This window comes from Aethalodelphis obliquidens, unplaced genomic scaffold (assembly GCF_003676395.1).
Source record: "Aethalodelphis obliquidens isolate GAN/ISIS:26980383/991018 unplaced genomic scaffold, ASM367639v1 scaffold44, whole genome shotgun sequence".
NCBI lineage: Eukaryota > Metazoa > Chordata > Mammalia > Artiodactyla > Delphinidae > Aethalodelphis > Aethalodelphis obliquidens.
The window spans coordinates 13,409,773-13,428,872 of record NW_020837988.1 but is presented as its reverse complement, the minus strand read 5'-3'; the positions used below and the strand labels follow the sequence as shown (position 1 = coordinate 13,428,872).

The following is a 19,100-nucleotide window of genomic DNA, read 5'->3' as shown; positions in this document are numbered from 1 at the left end:
AACTGGACATGCTTCCCATCTGGTCAGAGAAGTTTCACTGCTGAGGAATAATGGCTAATGAGAAGAAATATAGTGCCCCCCGGCCCCTTTATCGTGTGTGTGGGGTGGTGGTGGTTATAAATATGCTTTTTGTAAACTGTTCTGTTTGCAAGGGTATGAAGAAGTGAAGAAATTTGGAGAACCTGATTTCCTAAGTATTCACTGTTGGTTTTAAATAGCACTTGATATTTCGTTTAAATCTGTAGTTCTCAGCCTTGATGGCTCTTAGGTTCCCCTGCGGGAGCTCTACAAATCCCAGTGACTGGACCCCAATCCCAGACAAATGAAATCAGAATCCTGGGGAGTGGGATGGTGGCATCAGCGAGTCTAAAGCTTCCCACGTCACTTTAATATGCAGCCATGATTGAGAATCATTGGTCTAGATCCTCAGATGGGGTGGGGATGGCATATCCTACGCCCTCCAAAAAGAACATATCAGGTTTGACTGCAGGGTAGACTCTAAAAGGCCACACACACTTCTATGTGGAATCTAGAAAAATGGTACAGATGAACTTATTGACAAAGCAGAAATAGAGTCACAGATGTAGAGAACAAACTTACGGTTACCAAGGGGCGAAGGGAGGAGGTGGGACAAATTGGGAGATTGGGATTGACATACATACACTACTAAGTATAAGATAGATAACTAATAAGAACCTACTGTTTAGCACAGGGAACCCTACTCAATGATCTGTGGTGACCTAAATGGGAAGGAAATCCAAAAAAGAGCAGATATATGTATATGTATAACTGAATCACTTTGCTGTACAGCAAGAAACAAATACAACATTGTAAAGCAACTATACTCCAATAAAAATTTTAAAAAAAGAATAACCATAAGAGCTTGTTAAATATGCTCATTCCTGATTACTCTGCAGATTACTTATTAATTTCAAAGGAAAAATGTACCTTTGCAATGAAGAGTTCTAGAAGACACCACCTTAAATAAGTGATCAAATTTAGCATCACCAATAACAGGGCAATGGCATATGAACCTCCTGATGTGACGCAATGGGAAGTAAACAACATTACTTCTGTAGTATTCTTGCCAAAGATGTTTATTATGAATCTAATTGCGAGGAAACAATCAGACAAATCCAGATTGTAAACAAGACAACTGACCTGGACTCTTCAAAAATGTCATTATCATTAAGAAAAAAAAGCCAAAGGTACTATTCTAGAATTTAGATTAAAAGAGACTAAAAAGAAGAGATAATCAAATGAAATCCATGATTCTTGATTGAATCCTGTATCAACACAAATAGCTAGGATGTTTTGGAGATAATTTGAGAAATTTTGATACGGACTCATATTGAATAATATTATTCTATCAATATTACATTTCTTGGATGTGATATGGTATTATTATTATGCAAGAGAACGAGAGAACGCTTTTGTTCATAGGAGATAACGTGCTGAAGTATTTAGGTGCAAAGTGTTATGATACCTGCAATTTAATTTCAAATGTTGTAGCTAAATGCATACGTTTTCACTAAAAAAAAAGTCCACACACTTCCGATTGGAGAATTCTGTGTTCCTAAAGGGACAGTGTCAGAAGCACTGCCCTAGACCAGTCTGCACCCCAGACCAATTAAATCAGGATCCCAGGATGGGTGGAACCCAAGCAGGAGCCATTGTTAAAGCTTCTCAGATGAGTCCAACGTGCAGCCAAGGCTGAGAACCACTGCTTTTAAGTGGTACCTGCTTTGTTTGGAAGAGGAAGTGGACGCAAGGCTGCCCCCCATTAACCACAATGAACAACAGTAACCTGGCAGCAGCTGACACTCGAATGATAAGCACTGACTCTCCCAGATCTAGATTTATGGCCTTGGACAAACAACAGAGCCTTACTTTGTGGCATGGTGCCATCCTCCTCAGCACTAATTAAGGCCTAAAGACTTCTCATCAGTATGTGCATAAAACAAATGGGCCTCGATTTAAGACAACTTCCCCATTGTGTCCTGGTTAATGTAATCACAGTTTACAGGTTTTCTCAATCATAAATATACTAGTTTTATTTTAACAAGGAGGAGAAGATATTTAAATCTAGATATCCCAATTTTTACACTAGATATTGGGTCATGTAAAAAGATGACTTAGGTGGTAATTGATAATAGAATAACAGCATGTACTCTATTCGATCAGTAATCAATATGATTATCACTAGCGTCTTTCAATTTAATTACTGCTTCTTATCGTCATCCATTTCATTAAAGTTTTGGCAGGTAGGGAAGGAAATAGGGTGCAGATAGCAGTATGAAGGATGGTAGCTGAATGATAAGACTATATACCCAGAAAATGCAAAGAAATGGCCTGAGTTTATTAAATAATTTGGCAAAGCAGTGAGACGAGAGAAACACCCACCACTGCACTGCTTTCTTTAGCAATTCTGCCTCCCACCAGAAACTCCATACTCATCCCTGGACAGAAAAAGAGCATGCCAGCACACACCATCTGCTTAAGGCTCCAGTTTTGAACCCCTGGACAAAGCTATCTTTTAATGAAGTATTATTACATAAATATATATTTCTCAAGTTCTGATTTGGAAACATTAACAAGTGTGAATGAAAACCAATGGAGTCTTCCTTTTCTGCCTCCAGGGACCAAGCTTGAACCAGCTGGGTAACCAACAGCTGCTGCTGAATATGGAAATTAGAGGAAGACGAATTGGCAAAGAAGTAGTCTAATCAAGCTGGGGCTGGCCTGTCTGGTCCAATAGCTCAGAAGCAAGACCTGGGGATTTATGGATCAGAGCCAGGCAGAGGCTGGGCAGAAACATGCAGGGCCTCTTCAGTGAACTCGGACTTGGGCAAGTTGGGTGCCATGACAGAGAGATAAGGAGCTGGCCCCCCCGGGCAGCCTCAGAGCCAGCCAGTTGTGGAGGTGGAGGCAACACAGGGTACACTAGCTGGCATTTCTCCCAGAGGAAGCAAATTGTGTTGACATGGACTGCCCACAGGTGCCCTGGGGTTCAGTGCTTCTCTTGCAGGCCAGCCTAAGTCTCAGAGAGAACTGGCCTTTGGCGTGGGTAGAGGGTGCTGACTGTAAGCACGGATCCTGCTTTTAGGGTGACTAACCTGGTATTTTAAATTCCTAAGAGAGTAGTGACAAAGCTAAATTCCTAGGAGAGTAGTGAAAAGACCCTAGCACTTGCCAAAAAAGGGGATACAAGACAGTAAATGATAACCATGTGATTTGTTTTTTTTAGATTAGACCTGAGCTGAGGATAAACCAGAAGATTACGCTGGTCCTATAAGGATCAAGGCGAGGCCGCACATCCATTCCATACCTCTACAAACGGAGCGGGTTTTAACTATTCATGAAGACAGGACAGAGCGACAGAGAAAAAGAGAAAGCAAGGCGATTTGTCTAGAAAGATTAAAAGATGTTTTAAACCCCTTTGCCTCCCCCGCACCCCGTATTTTTTAAATTGTGACAGGAAAAGCAATTCAGGCATGTCTGATCTCTATCACCCTTTTCCTGATGGTCTACAGCTACATCAAAATGGTCAAGACCACTTCAAGATCCAGTGACTGTCAACTGTTCAAAGAAGTACATTTAAGTAGGGAATGCAGCGCAGCCATTAAATATTACTGGGAAGGATACTTCATGACATGGTAAAAACAGGATGTTGTATGAGTCAATTTTAGGGAAATTGGCTGAAAAGTAAATTCGTTAACACTTTGCAGGATGAACCAAAATGCTAACAGCAGTTATCTCTGAAGTATGGGATTACTACTGGTTTTGCTTTCTTTGTGTGTGTTTTCCAAGTTTTAAGAACTATGTTAATTTTCCAATCAGAAAAGAAGGGTTCAAGGTACACTGTGCAACACTATTTTAGACAATGAGGCTTTGACGCAGTTGGCCAGCAAAGTACCTCTGATTTCAGGCTGTTGACAAGGACACGGGACTAAACGGCTCTGTTAGGTCACCCACCACCAGGGGACGCTAACCATTGAGGATCCTGAACTTACTGGGGGAAGAGCACCCTTGCAGGTTGCACTCTTCTCTGGCAAGTTTCAGGAACTCTGGAGAAGGCATTCAGCTGGGATGGATCTATCAAGGGGTCAAATTTGGAGATGTGGTGCATGCCGTTCTGATCTGAGTCTCTCTGACCAGGGGTTAGCAAACTCTTTTTTCTGTAAAGGGCCATGTAGTAAATATTCTAGGCTTTGCAGACCACATGAGCTCTGTTGTAAGTACTCATTCTGCTGGTGTAGCATGAAAGCAGCTTAGATATCCACAGATGAGTGAATGTAGCTGTGTTCCAAAATAACTTTATTTACAAATAAAGTAGTTTGTCAACCCCTGATAATCTTCAGGTTTCCTAACTTAGTTCAAGAAGCTGAAGTGACCGGGCACAAGCCACGGCAGTCCCTGTGAATAGATGGGTCATTATGGAATGTCACTCCTCAAGCGCTTTCCATTCCAAGGGTTGACTAGTGGTGACTCTACACACCGAAGGAAGGGACGCCCATTAACGCACTAATGTTTTCAGTCATTTAATATGTTGGTTCCCCCCCAAACTAAACCATGAGTCCCTGGAGTTTGAGAAACAGGTCTGAATTTTTAACACCATCCATGCAGCTCACACAGTGACATCTAAATAGAGAGTGCTGGATGTGCTCTTGTTGAATACTGAGTGAATGAACCAGTGTCCTCCCTTACCATGCTGGTATGAAATGTAGTTCTTGGGTGACTCCTCTTGGGAACCACTGAAGCTCTGTCCAGGCAGACTCCACCTTGAATGGGACACCCTGAGTTCTGCACAAACACACCCATATTTTCTAAAAGTATTTGTTCTTGCCAAGGGCAGGAAATTTCTAGAAGATGTCAACATGAAGAAACAGAGTCAGCCTGGCCAAAGCTGTCCCTTCTAGAGAGTTTCTTAGTTTATCTCAGTGACTGTTTTCACAAAAAAAGGTTTTCAAATTGACAACGTTTATGACCTTAGATAGTTCTTCTGGGCACTTAGGTATCTCCTTGGCCTCCTGCATCTTGTTTTGCATCTCCTTGGCTCAATGACGGCACCAAAGGGGTCACCTTGTCAGAACTCTCTTACTCATTTTGCCACAGCCTCAATTTTCATCTTTCTCCACAAATGCAAAACATGAAAATGAAGTAGAAATTAATAAGTGAAGCCCTGCAGCTTCTAGATACAGGTTCTTCCCTCAATGCGTCCTGATGGAACCCACAACCCAATGTCAGGGTGAGGTTCTTGTAGGTCAAACCATCCACTCCCAAGGGGATGGGGATTTAGAAATGTATCACCCCGACAGAAGGGGTGGGGCAAAAGCCAGGTCAGAAGTGAATTTTAAGCAATACTAATAAACAAAGTTCTTGGCTAAAATTTAGCGAGAGTCAGAATGCCTCACGAGGTAAACATTTGCTGGAGGGTTACGCTGATTTTTTAAGGTGGGATTCGTGTGCGTGTGCGTGTGAATATGTGAACATATGCACAGCCCAGAAAATATGTGTATCCATGTATGTGTGCACACATACACCTGATTGCATTCATTCTTCTAAGCAAATGTCATTGAGAAGATTTGTGTTCAATCCAATGATCTAGAGTTCCAAGGTCCCCATCAACCTTCTTGATCCCCAGAGACAATCACTCCAGATGATAGAGATTTCTGCACAGAGGCCATGGAAAGTACAGAATGATGAGAAGAAAAGCCAGAGCTTCTCTGAGGTCCCAGGCACAGATCGTGCTGCTGGCCCTGGCCACACAGGAGCTGTGAGGGGCTCTCAGAGTCCCTGAGGGGAGAGCGCGGTATGGATTGGGGCGGGGCATGGGGTGGGGTGGCAAGGGGGCTACTCACGCTGTTGTTGCTTCCTTTGTTGTCCTCATACTTGGTTTCTATATGAATGGAGAATTTTGGCAGAAAGGAACACTACGGAAAAAAAGAAAAGTTTCATCAACACACCGTCCTTTCTCTCTTCACATCTTCAGTTTAGCCTCCGGCTGCTCTCCTGACCGTTTGGTTGCGAGCACTGTCCACGATCAGAAATATTAAGATACTAGTTCCATGTCCGTATGCAAGGAAAGCCACCTTTTTGGCAACGTGAACACGATTTCATCCAGGAGTCAGGCCGGAGAGAATAACTAAGCAATCAGGCAAGTCGCCGAAGAGGACATTTCCCAAAAGAATATGCTTTATGAGTCCGACCACAGGCTTTAGAAGAGCAACCCCCTGGAACAGAGACAATTCCAGTTCCAGGGTGCTTCACTTCAGGGAGTAGCTGCTACTGCTGGATGCCTGGGAACCAGCCTTAACCATGATGTACATATTCATGTAAAGCTAGAGGCGGTAGCGTAGAGCTTTAAGATTATAAGTTACTTAGGCCTACCCAGGTGACCCAGGATAATCTTTCCAAGGTAAAGTCAGTTAATTAGCAACCTTCATTCCATGTGCAATCTTAATTCAGGTTCCAGCAATTTGAACATATACATCTTTAGGGAGCCATTATCCTGCCTAACACAGGGTGGAATGTGTGTGTGTTTGTTTTCTGTCTTTTTACTCTTGAATAAAATATCTAGAATTTGGTGTTAAAAAAAAAAAGATTATAAATTACTGAAGTCAGACAGACTTGTTTTAGTTTTGGATTTATCACTTGATAGCCATGTGACTTTGGACAAGTCATTGAACTTGTCCGAACCCCAGCAATATTGAAACAGGTAAAATAACGATTACTTAACAGTGACATTGTGAGGGTTAAATAAAATCATGTGCATAAAACGTAACAGTGCTGGGCATCAAGCCAACTTTGCACAGAGGGCAGCAAATCAGTATGAGGCTGCAGCTGAACTTGACATGAAATGCGGCCTCTCTTTCTGTTGGCACAGGGGAGAAAAACCCCAAATGCACACCATCCTGGAGTCCCCGTCTCCTTGAGCCCATTCTATGTATTCAGTAGACTATAAGGGTTAGCATAGCTTGAGAAGAGGATTTTTTGGTTTGTTTGTTTTTTGCGGTACGCGGGCCTCTCACTGTTGCGGCCTCTCCCGTTGCGGAGCACAGGCTCCGGACGCGCAGGCTCAGCGGCCATGGCTCACGGGCCCAGCCGCTCCGTGGCATGTGGGATCTTCCCGGACCGGGGCACGAACCCGCGTCCCCTGCATCGGCAGGCGGACTGTCAACCACTGCGCCACCAGGGAAGCCCGAGAAGAGGATATTGATGGATGTCGATGTAGCCTTCCTCCTGCTGGCACTGAGCAGGGCATTCACCTTCTCTACCACCAGAGATGGGATTGAAGACTACTGGCTAAAATGACCTAGCAACTCCACTGGGAGCTGCTGGTGTTGGAGGAGTGAGGCTTGGGCCAATACGCTCATAGTCCAAGAGGTTGGCTCCTTTATTTATTTATCCAACGTACACAGAGCACATATTCTACACCTGGCACTGGTCTAAGAGCTTCCAAGTTCTAATTCCTTTATTCCTTGTCACCACCCTATGAAGTAGGAACTATTATCATCAGCCGTGTGTTAAAGATGAGGAAACGGAGGCACAGAGAGGGTAAGTAAATGGCCCATGATCACACAGGTAGTGAACAGTAGAGTTGGGATTGAAAGCCTGGTGGCCTGGTCCCCGAGTCCACGCTCTTGATGACTACCCCACTGGTTCTCAGCATGGGATCTCTGAGCCAGTAGCAGCAGCACCCTGGAACTTCTCAGAAAGGCAAATTCTTGGGGCCAATGCCAGACCCAGTGAATCAGAAACTCTGGGGATGGAGCCCAGGCATCTGTGTTTAACAAGCCCTCCAGGGATGCTGATGCAGGCTTAAGTTGGAAAACCACCTCACTATACCATGCATGGGAAGGAAAGAGAGAGAATGCATTATCTAAAACCCCGAGGTCCACAACATGCACCCTTGCCCCATACGGTCACCCCATCGTGACCGTGATCCCCTTTCAGCCCAGCTGAAACCCCCCCCAATGGCATCTGTGCAAGAAGGCAGAGGCCTTCGATGTGCCATTGATAATTCTGCTGACATCACATGCCTGTGTGCATTCGGTGTTCATCTGTCTTAATCTGAGTGAAACAAGCAAGCTGAACGTGACTAAGGAAACATGGAAACAATCAATCCCAGTAATTGCTTTTATGGAGAATGAAGCCCTGCGATCATTCATTAACACTTTCTTTGCTGTCTCCTCTCAAATCTCTCACTGCACAACTGCTGCCCTCACACCCAGACCCAGGGAGTTCTCCAAGGAGGGGCCTCCCATAGTGAATCGAGATGGAGCGGCTCAGAGCCCCACGGCAGAGCTCTCAATCAACACGTGAACTTGAGGACACACACCTGCAGAGACCCTTTTAAAAATAACAAGCTTCAGGTGAACCGATTTGTCCTTTTTAACCCATAATTCATGAGGCTAAATCCAACGTGTGCACAGTACAAGGTGGCGAGAGAACAGAGCTGTTCAGGGTGGGGAGGTGGGTCTGGGTGCGTCAGAGTGGAACCCCGCAAGGAGTTTTTATCGGTTGAATCTCTAAACCACTTAACTAAGGTCAAACAAATGAATTTTAGCATTTGGGTATTAAACCCAAATACAAAATGCAAAACTCTTATGCAAGGTAACAGATGTTGTTATTTTTGAGTCAAGGACTTAGGTTATTTTCATGTCAGAATGGTAACCCTGCCAGAGGCTAGAAGTGCACCTGGTTTCCGCAAGGCAGTGGGCAGACCTGGGTCAGCCAGGCCAGCTCCAGGCTGGTCAGTGCTGTGGGATCTTCCCGGACCGGGGCACGAACCCGTGTTCCCTGCATCGGCAGGCGGACTCTCAACCACTGCGCCACCAGGGAAGCCCTCCTTTATTTTTTTAAAAATTTATTTATTTAATTTATTTTATTTTTGGCTGTGTTGGGTCTTCGTTGCTGTACGCGGGCTTTCTCTAGTTGTGGCGAACGGGTGCTACTCTGTTGCGGTGCACGAGCTTCTCAGTGTGGTGGCCTCTCTTGTTGCGAAGCATAGGCTCTACGCACGCGGGCTCAGTAGTTGTGACTTGCGGGCTCTAGAGCTCAGGCTCAGTAGTTGTGGTGCACGGGCTTAGTTGCTCTGTGGCACATGGGATCTTCCTGGACCAGGGCTCGAACCCGTGTCCCCTGCACTGGCAGGCGGATTCTTAACCACTGTGCCACCAGTGAAGTCCTGCTTATTCCTTTATGATGTTTCTTATTCTTCATGAATCAGAGAAAGATGCTGCCTTCTTTATCCCAATGGAAAAATAATATAATGATCAGAACTGAGACATAGGAGTCATCAGACCTGAGATGTATCAACTGGGGCAAATTATTTTCCCAACCCCAGCCTGTTTCCTCATTTACAGAATGGGGACTCTCCTTCTCTACTCTGTAGGCATGCTGAGAAGATCAATGAGATCATTCAGGTAAACCCAGCACACTGCCTAGCACAGAATAGGTGCAGGGTTAAAAATATATGTAAGTCTCTTCTCCAGAAACTTGTTTCATTGATTATTTGCATCTTCTCCCTGCTTCCTTTCTACCATCTAAAAATATAATGAAAAGTATCACATTCTTTCTTTCTTCCTTTCTTCCTTCCTTCTCTCCTCCCTCCCTCCCTCCCTCCCTCTCTCTCTCTCTCTCTTTCTTTGGCTGTGCCGGGTCTTAGTTGCAGCGTGTGGGATCTTTTTAGTTGCGGCACACGTGACCTAGTTCCCTGACCAGGGATCAAACCCGGGGCCCCTGCATTGGGAGCGTGGAGTCTTAACCATTGGACCACCAGGGAAGTCCCCAAAGTGTCATATTCTTAAAAAAACAAACAAGCATCAAGTTCCCTCAGTTATGTTTCTTCCTCAATCTACAACCAATCCCATTCCTCCTCGTCTTCACAATCAAACTCTATTAAAAGAACAGTCGATGCTTGCTGGCTCTACTTTTTCATCTCCTACCATTTTTTTCTCAACCAGTGCAATATGGTATGGAAATGACTGATGATCAAAGACTTTCCAAAGCAGCAATTGATTCTGCATCCACACCCTGTAGGGCTCTCTACACTGTTCTATGTGATGAAGCAATTCCTCCTATGATAGCAGCTCCTTCCCAGCCTTCTCTTCCCTCCTCCATTCCTTCAATGAAGGCGGTCCCTTAGGTTCTGCCCTCCACCCTATTTTCTTGCACCAAGTGATCTCATCTGCTCCTGACTTTTCCATGACCCTTTTTTATGAATCCTCCCAAATTGACATCTTTCACCCCAACTGCCCTTGTCACATGTCCAGTTGCCCACTGGCTGTCCCCAACAAGGGTCCTCTAGGCCCACCACACTTGAATGGTCCATACTGAACTCGAATGTTCTTCTGCACTGCACGAGTTTCCCAGGGCTGTCAAATTACCACGAATGTGGCTTAAAACAACAGAAATGTAACCTCTCACAGTCCTGCAGGCTAGAAGTCTGAAATCAAGGTGTTGGCAATGTCGTGCTCCCTCTGAAGGCTCTAGGGAAGCATCCTTCCTTGCCTCTTCCGGCTTCTGGTGGTCCCAGGCGCTCCTTGGTCTGTGGCTCAACTCCAATCTCTGCTTCTGTCTCCATTCACCTTCTCCCCTCCGTGTGTCTCTGTGTCCTCTTCTTGTAAGACATAAGTTATTGGATTTAGCTCACCGTAAATCCAGTGTGATTTCATCTCTCATCTCAAGGTCCTTAAGTAATTACACCTGCAAAGACCCTACTTCCAAATAAGGTCACACCTGAGGTTCCGGTGGACATGAATATTTAGGGGGACATTATTCCATCCACTACACTCACCCATCACATCCAGTGAACCCCCAAGTTCTGCTGACTCAGTTTCTCTCCTTCAGGGGAAGACCTGGAGTCTTCTGTATCTGACCCGAATCTTCTTTCCGGCTTTGCCCTGTATTCATCCCATGGCCAGTCACAGAAGACCGCTTTCCATTCCCTGGAACACTTCTGGCTACCACGCTTTTATGCCTACAGTTCCCCTAGCCTGACATCTCCTTCCTAAATATTACCCATCAGCCATCTCAAACCACTTCAGAATGATTATCCCTTGTATGCACGTAGCATTCTCTTTGTTCCTTTGTCACAGCACTATCTCCTTTTCCATCATCACAATGAGTTGTCTATGTGTTTGGCTCACCAAAGAGATGATAAGCTCCAATACTATTCCAACACCAGGATCCCTCCCCTACTCCCCACTGCCATCAGGAATGGCTTAAGTCACTTTCCCTCCAGTTATTCAGGCATCAGAGCATCTACTTTAATTTCAATTTGCTTAAATCTGCTTTCTGTGACAAAGGGCTTTGCTCCAGCTGGGAAGATACCACCTAACCTGGTCATTCTCAAATATCCAGGGGGTGGAGAAGGGAGCACCCCACCTTCCAACCCTGGACTTTCTCAAAATATATGCCAGCCCCTAAAGATTCTGACACATTTCCTAGCGTGAGGGGGATTCCATATCACTGAAGGAACTGTTAGAGTGTAGGAGCAGAAAAAAAGTTGGGAATCCTGACACAACCAAACTGTTATATGATGCAAGAGAGACATCAGGAGTGCCACCAACTGGCTAAAACTGTAAGATGTCCAAGGGATTCAGAGGATTCTTATGCTCTCCATGTCATTTGGGAACACTGAATGCTTAAAGTTCCATTTGGCCCATAGCAACATGGAGGAAAGACTAAAATACCTAAGGTAGGGACCTCCCTGGTGGCTCAGTGGTTAAGAATCTGCCAGCCAATGCAGGGGGTCACGGGTTTGATCCCTGGTCTGGGAAGATCCCACATGCCACGGAGCAACTAAGCCCGTGCACCACAACTACTGAGCCTGCGCTCTAGAGGCCAAGAGCCACAACCACTGAGCCCGTGTGCCACAACTACTGAAGCTCACGTGCCTAGAGCCCGTGCTCTGCAACAAGAGAAGCCACCGCAATGAGAAGGCTGCGCACCGCAACAAAGAGTAGCCCCCGCTCGCCGCAACTAGAGAAAGCTCGCGCAGCAACAAAGACCCAATGCAGCCAAAAATAAATAAATAAATTTAAAATACCCAAGGTAGACAGACTTCTAAGATGGTCTCCAAGATTCCCAGCCCCTGGTATAATCTTGCACACTTTGTATAATCCCTCCCCTTAAGTGTAGACAAGACCTGTGAATATGATGGGATAGTTGCTCTTCTGATTAGATTACAAAGGTGATCAGATTATGTTACATTATATAAGACTTCTTTTTAGAAGAAGCAGGTTGATTTTGAGGAAGTAAGCTGCCATATCCTGAGAGGGCCACGTGGCTAGAACCTGAGGGAGCCTCTAGGAGCAAAGAGCGACCCCTGGAGGCCAGCGAACTAGAAAACCAGACTTCAGTCCTACAACCGCAAGGAACAGAATCCTGCCAACAACCAGAGAGCTTGGAAGAGGACCCTGAGCCTCAGATGAGATTGGAACCGTGGCTGAGACCTTGATTTCAATCTGACTGAGACTCTGAACCAAGGACCCAGCTAACCTGAGCCCCAGTGGAAACTCTGAGAAAATGTATGTGTGATGTTTTAAGTAACTAAGTTTGTGGGAAATTTATTATATAGCAATAGAAAACCAATATAACACCAAACCTCAAGAATCCAACCATTGCTTCCCTGCCAAATCACCCATTTGGTTCTTATGTGAGGAAAGTATCACTGACTTTGAGGTTTGAACATATCTAGGGAAATGGGACGGGAAATCTGTACTCTTTCTTAGTTGTTCCACCTGTGATGTCATCCACTTTGTCAATGGCCACTACTTATTGCCCAGGGCGATATTTACTAGGAACTGATGCCACAAAACTTGCCATTGACTGGTGTCCAGACGCAGCAGTGTGCACCTAGCCCACAGGGAGCGAGTAGGGCTGTTCAGTAGAAAGAATGCAGGTTTTGGAGTGAGACAGCCTTTAATTCAAACGCCAGCGTCTCTTCACACAAACTGAGACTTTGGGCAAATTCCTTAATCACCCTGAGCTTCAGTTTTCTCATCTGTAAAATGGATACAATACCAACCTCACAGCTGTGGGGTGAGATAACAAATGTCCAAGGCCAGGCAGTATCTGGCTGAACAGATACTAGAGAAATGTTGGCCCAGCCCGTTGTACCCCTCCCCATGGAATCTCACAGACTATATGGAGAGTAAATAGAGCTGGTATGCCTGTAGGGGGACCCTTCCACTGTGTATGTGCAAGGATGTCTTGGGAGGTTGTGGGTTTGCTGAAGTGGTAGCAACACAACACCTGATTGGTCCTTCCCATGACATGGATGGTGGCCAAGCCACAGAGCAGGCTTGGGTTCCTCCAGCCTTGCTGTGACCCCTGACCTGCTGTGTTTTGAGGACATGTCATCACATCTTCCAGGTCCATCCTCTTACTGTCCTCCTTTACCTAAAGGCCTAGCAGCTCCTCTTTCTGCACAGGGGTCCTCTCCCCTCACCTCTTCTCAGATTTCCTTGATCCCCTGCCAACTACATGTAGGGAAACAAGAATACTACCAGAATCTCAGTGAACTTTCTTCTTTCCTAGATCTAAAGGCTTTGTGCCTGTTGGTTCACTCAGCCTTATTTTAAAAACCGAGGCTCAGAAAAGTTAAGAAATAGCATCAAAAAACAACATTTGGGAACCCCAGGGGGTCCCATGAGATGAGCCTGCTTACAGGCAGAGGGTTGGGCCAGTGACTCCCCCGGAGCCTGGGGGACGTCATGAGTCATTTCGACCCCTCCCTGCCCTCCTTCCTCCCCTGGGCCCATTCAAGATCTGGAACCTTCTCTCTCATGAAAAATCTTTTTCTCTCTCTTGTTAACTAGAAAAGCAGCTTGGCCAGGAGAAACATAACAAGTATTCACTTTATTAGACCCAGGGTTTATTTTGTCCCTAACCCTCTAAAAATAACACTGGTATCATGGAGAAATCAGATAAAAAAGGCAAAAGATCTCCTATCATCCTCTTTGATTTTCTAGCTTAGATCCTCCCAAGCCAGAAGAGTCTCACTAGTACTGCTTTCATCTGCTCCCTACCAGGACCAACTTCCTTTGTAGCCAGTATCTGAGCATCTTTAATTTGCCTTTCAAACATAATGTTATCCACTGGAATGAACCTCTTATTGCAAAGTGATCATCGGGTACCTGTGAAATCTCCAGCACCTAAAACCGATGTGCAGAAAAGCAATGTTCTCTGTTGAAGATTAAACACGTGTACTTGTATGTATTGGAAGTGATGGGAGAATCTGCAGTCGGAAAGAAGAATGCCAGGAAAGACGAGTGAAGTACCTGGGCCCCTGCAAGAATAATTTCCAGACACAGGCACACCCAGGTTCCGTGTTGGGAAAGGAAAGTAGCATATGCAAAATACATGGCAGAGCTGAATTTTCAATTCACTACAGCCATGCTTTGGAAAAGTGAAAGAGATATTTTTAGTCCAGTGATTGATTAGGGTTGCCATGGCAATAAGAAACACTTAAGAGAAGGAAACTGAATGTAAGCAAGTCTTAAAGAGAAAGGTGCAAGTGCACTGGGAATTTCACAGTCAGTTTCTGGGTGGTGCTGGCTGCAGTTTCCACACCTGCCTAGGGCGAGAGTGGATGGTGGCTGCAGAGAACGGGCCAGGGAGACAAGTCTGAGGCTCTCCGGGGGCTCTGCACTTCAAAAACACGCAGTGGCGAAACTTCTGGAAGAAATGCACCATGCACTTTGATGATCATCATTATTGTCACGCTATACCCGCCATCGCACCTAGCGCACGGTGAAAACTGTAAGCTAAAGGGTACTAATCCCTCCCCATACCAGTAAAGTAGCAATCATATTCTAACAGTGTGTTTCAAAAACTTACTTAATGATGCTTCATCTGGTGGGCTTGTTAAAAACAGATCCCAGGCTCCTCTCCTAATGACTTGCTTTCAGAAAGTTGGTGGAGTCCCAGAGCCCACACCTGAACCTAGAACTTGATTTTTCTTTTCTTTTTAAAATAACGTTATTCACATCCCATATTATTCACCCATTTCAAGTGTACAGATCAGTGTTTCTTAGTCTGTTCACAGAGTTGTGCAACCATCACCATGATCTGAGTTTAAAACATTTCATCACCCTAAACAGAAGCCCTGTGCCCGTTAGCAGTCACTCCCACCTCCCCCTTACCCCATGCCTGAAGAAACCACTAAGCTACTTTCTGTCTCTGACTTGTCTATTCTGGACATTTCATACAAATGGAATCATATAATATGTGGTCTTTTGTGTTTGGATTCTCTCACTTAGCATCCTTTTTTATGGCAGAATAATATTCCATTGTATGGATATACCATATTTAACTTACCCATTCATCAACTGATGGACATTTGCTTCCAGTTTTTGGCTATTATGAATAATGCTGCCATGGACATTCTTGTACATGTTTTTGTGTGAACATATGTTTTTATTTCTCTTGGGTATACACTTAGAGTGGAATTGCTAGTCATATGGTACCTCTACATTTAACTTTTTGAGGAACTGCCAGATGGTTTTCCAAAATGGCTGTACCATTTTGCATCCCCACCAGTAGTGTCTGAGGGTGCCAGGTTCTCCACATCCTTGGAGCACTTATAAGTGCCCAGTGTTTCTTAATCCCAGAAAGTTCTGAAATACCTTTGGGTCAAAATGATGATCCCAGGTAACCATTCCTCATGTCCAACTGAGACACACAGACATGACTCAATACTGAGGTAAAAATGACAACAGTATGGATACTATACTAACTATCATCAGGCACTCTTCCAAGTACGTGGTATATAATAATTAATCTATTAACTCCATAACCCTCATATAACTCTATGAGGGATATACTACTGTTACCCCCATTTTACAGATAAGGAAACAAAGGCAGGGAAAGGTTGCGTAGCATGCCCCAAATCATAACATTTACATGATAGAGCTGGGATGGATTCAACTCAGGCTGTCTGGCTCTGAGTTCAAGCTCATGACTCCACATCCTGCTGCCTGTTGAGTATTAGGAAAGCACACGAGTGTTTCCAGTGGAGTTGAGTGCTCAGTTGGGGGTGATGGTGGCTAAGGCCCCTCAGCATGCCCTGTGGCCACTGAGAGCAAAGAAAATATGTCCATGTGCATCCATTCAATGAGAGATGTGCCTCTTTTAAACAAGCCCAAAGAAGGAAAAACAGGAGGTACCCGAAAGATAAATTGGGGAAATATTCATTTAAGAAATTCGTGGGACTTCCCTGGTGGCGCAGTGGATAAGACTCTGCACTCCCAATGCAGGGGGCCCGGGTGTTTGATCCCTGGTCAGGGAACTAGATCTCACATGCATGCCGCAACTAAGAGTTCTCATGCCACAACTGAGGAGTCTGAGTGCCACAACTGGGGAGCCCGTGTGCCACAACTAAGGAGCCCACGTGCCGCAACTACTGAAGCCCGCGCGCCTAGAGCCCATGCTCCATAACAAGGGAAGCCACCACAATGAGAAGCCCGCACACTGCAACGAAAAGTAGCTCCCGTTCTCCGCAACTAGAGAAAGCCTGCGCACAGCAACAAAGACCCAACGCAGCCAAAAATAAATGAATAAATAAATTTATAAAATAAATAAATAAAATAAAATGGTAAAATGTTTTGTTTTTAAAAAAACAAAACCAAAAAAACAAATAAAATATTATGCAGGGTCACGGTGGCCAGTGAGGCGTGTCCGTGGAACTTCCTGGACCAAAGAAGAAAAGTTTGAAAACCGCTGATTGAGCCCAATAATTCAATGCCTTGTTTCTGGTTAGCAGCCGGAATCCCTCCATGTCTGAGAGCAACACTTTACAAGGAGGCTTGGAGTCAAGAAAATTAAATGGAAGAGTTGAGAAGCTGGCTTGGGGTACATGAAGTATTTATAGGCTTTTAAAAGATCATTTCCTTTTAGGACTTCCCTGATGGTACAGTGATTAAGACTCCATGCTCCCAATGCAGGGGGGCCGGGTTCCATCCCTAGTTAGGGAACTAGATCCCGCAGGCCGCAACTAAGAGCCCACATGCGGCAACGAAGATCCCGCGTGCCACAATTAAGACCCAGCATGGCCAAATAAATAAATAAACATTAAAAAAAATCATTTCCTTTTAGCTTTTATCTGGAATTCAATGCATTCCTCTCTGACCATCTTGTTCTGACTGCAAGCAACATGTGTTCCCTCCTATCAATGAACATAAAACTCTATATAGACTTGACCTTCTCTCTAATGGAACCCCACTGAAGACATCGATTCCCTGGTACTATATTCTATATTATCATATTAAATGCACTCCAAAGCCATACAGGGAATTTCAGCTTGAGATGGGATCCTTAATAAAACTGGATTTGCAAATGCTTCGTCCTGTCACTAACAGAAGACTCACATCCAGAATGTTCCAGTGAACCTGGTGAACTAGGTGTAGAGTTTAGGATTTATTACCTTCTAGGAATCTGGGGCTGGAGCCTCTGCTGTTTGTAAAACAGGAGACTGTGGGTGGTGAATCTGTATGTAGAGGCAGTAGACAACCTAGATTTTAAAGTACCTTTCGACTTTCTTTATTCTTCATCAGAAAAATTTTATCCTTCCATTTGGACAGAAAATTTGCCCCATAGTTGGAAGGTAATATATATATACTCTTTTGTGCATAGAAAATCTTCAATAGACACAACAATTTCAAGAAGGTGTATGTCTGGTGGTCCCACATCTACTCAGAATCTCAGTCATCCTGCAGGGAAAGATGCAAAGGAAAGAAGGGGAGATATTTGGGCTTCCTTGGCTGTTCTGGGTTCCGAGGGTCACATATGATTTTATACATCTGGGTGGGTGGTCCTAGAGACAGGATAGTTGGAAAAAAATTGCAAAGAAGATCGGTCCGGAAAAGTGAGATGAGGAACCCAAGTGGAGAAAAAAAGTGGAAGAATTTTAAAGCAAAGAGAAGGCAAAAAGGAATCACATGTAAATAATAAAGATGAGGATGAATCAGAGTGATTTCCCCAATATAGGCTGCATCGGAAGAAAAATGGGGCCAAGAGGAGCGGTGGGGCCTGAAAGAGAAGTTGGGGAGGGTGAGAGGAAGGCAGTGTGTAGAAGGCAGAGCATGGAAATACAGCAGGAAACAGCTGTTTGTATTCCAGTCCACAGTGAGGAAATGAATGACAGCCTCTCCGCTGCTTCTCACCAGCCTGCACCCTACACTGAGGCTTCTGTTCATTCATTAGTTCCTCCATTGATGAAGCCTCGTCCCTCTTCTGACATGCTGAGTAACAGCCACTCACTGGAGAAGCGAGGCCAGGAGGGAGAAGGAGCAAATGCATGAATGAAAGTATGTTTTCTCAACGGGGCAATGTTTGCTACTGGCGCTTCTATGAAAATTGAGGAGGGAAACTAAATTCAGGCTCATCCAATCTAGAGCTGGACCTGCCAAGGCAGAAATAAGCCCAGGATGCTTGTGCATACCAATAGCTACACACGACAGAGGCAGGACGAGTGAAGGAGCAGGCGGAATACATCAAATGAAAAGGAACTGCATGTAAGTAAGAGAGATTGGAACGAATCAGTGACTCCCCAAATATAGGTTGGCATATGGCCAGGGAGGAAACTTCCAGATTACAAGCCTTCTCAGTTAAAAATGGTAAGAATCACCCCTCTTAACCAACTGGGCAAATTCCTCACTTAAACACATACTATCATGTAGTTCTGAGTATCTTAGTGACTAGAAAAGTTGAAAGACATGGGGGCAACTTGCATTCACTTTATTTAATCACTGAAATGTACTATTTCAGTATATCCATATTTATATGTGTTTTATTTTTGCAGAAAGAAAGCTGTCCCACAAAATCTTCCAGGTTGTATTACTTTGATCTCACCAACTTGAACTGAACACAAATTCATAGGTATCAATAAATTGTAGAAGAGAAATCTAATTTTCAGTACAAGTAGAAAATAGAAAAGAAGGAAAGGAGTACTTCTTAGGGAAATCTTCTATTGAAAATACCTTTAAACAAATACTTTTTTCTTTGGTGATTATCCTCTGCAAAGTCATTCTTAGCGGTGTTTAAAAAGATGCAAACATGGACCTAGAGATTATCATACTAAGTGAAGTAAG

General features: G+C 44.5%; 1 protein-coding gene across 5 annotated transcripts in view; it reads right to left on the bottom strand.

The window, feature by feature from the left end:
* Window positions 1–19,100, bottom strand: part of PITPNC1 (phosphatidylinositol transfer protein cytoplasmic 1) — a 256,038-nt gene that overhangs the window by 86,084 nt on the left and 150,854 nt on the right. For 4 of the 5 annotated variants that reach the window (XM_027081162.1, XM_027081158.1, XM_027081159.1 and 1 more), the window contains one exon: window positions 5,862–5,933. The exons of the other annotated variant lie outside the window; for it this stretch is intronic. In XM_027081162.1, coding sequence (XP_026936963.1) covers window positions 5,862–5,933 — 72 coding nt within the window. The remainder of the gene's footprint in view (window positions 1–5,861; window positions 5,934–19,100) is intronic. 5 annotated transcript variants of the gene reach the window in all.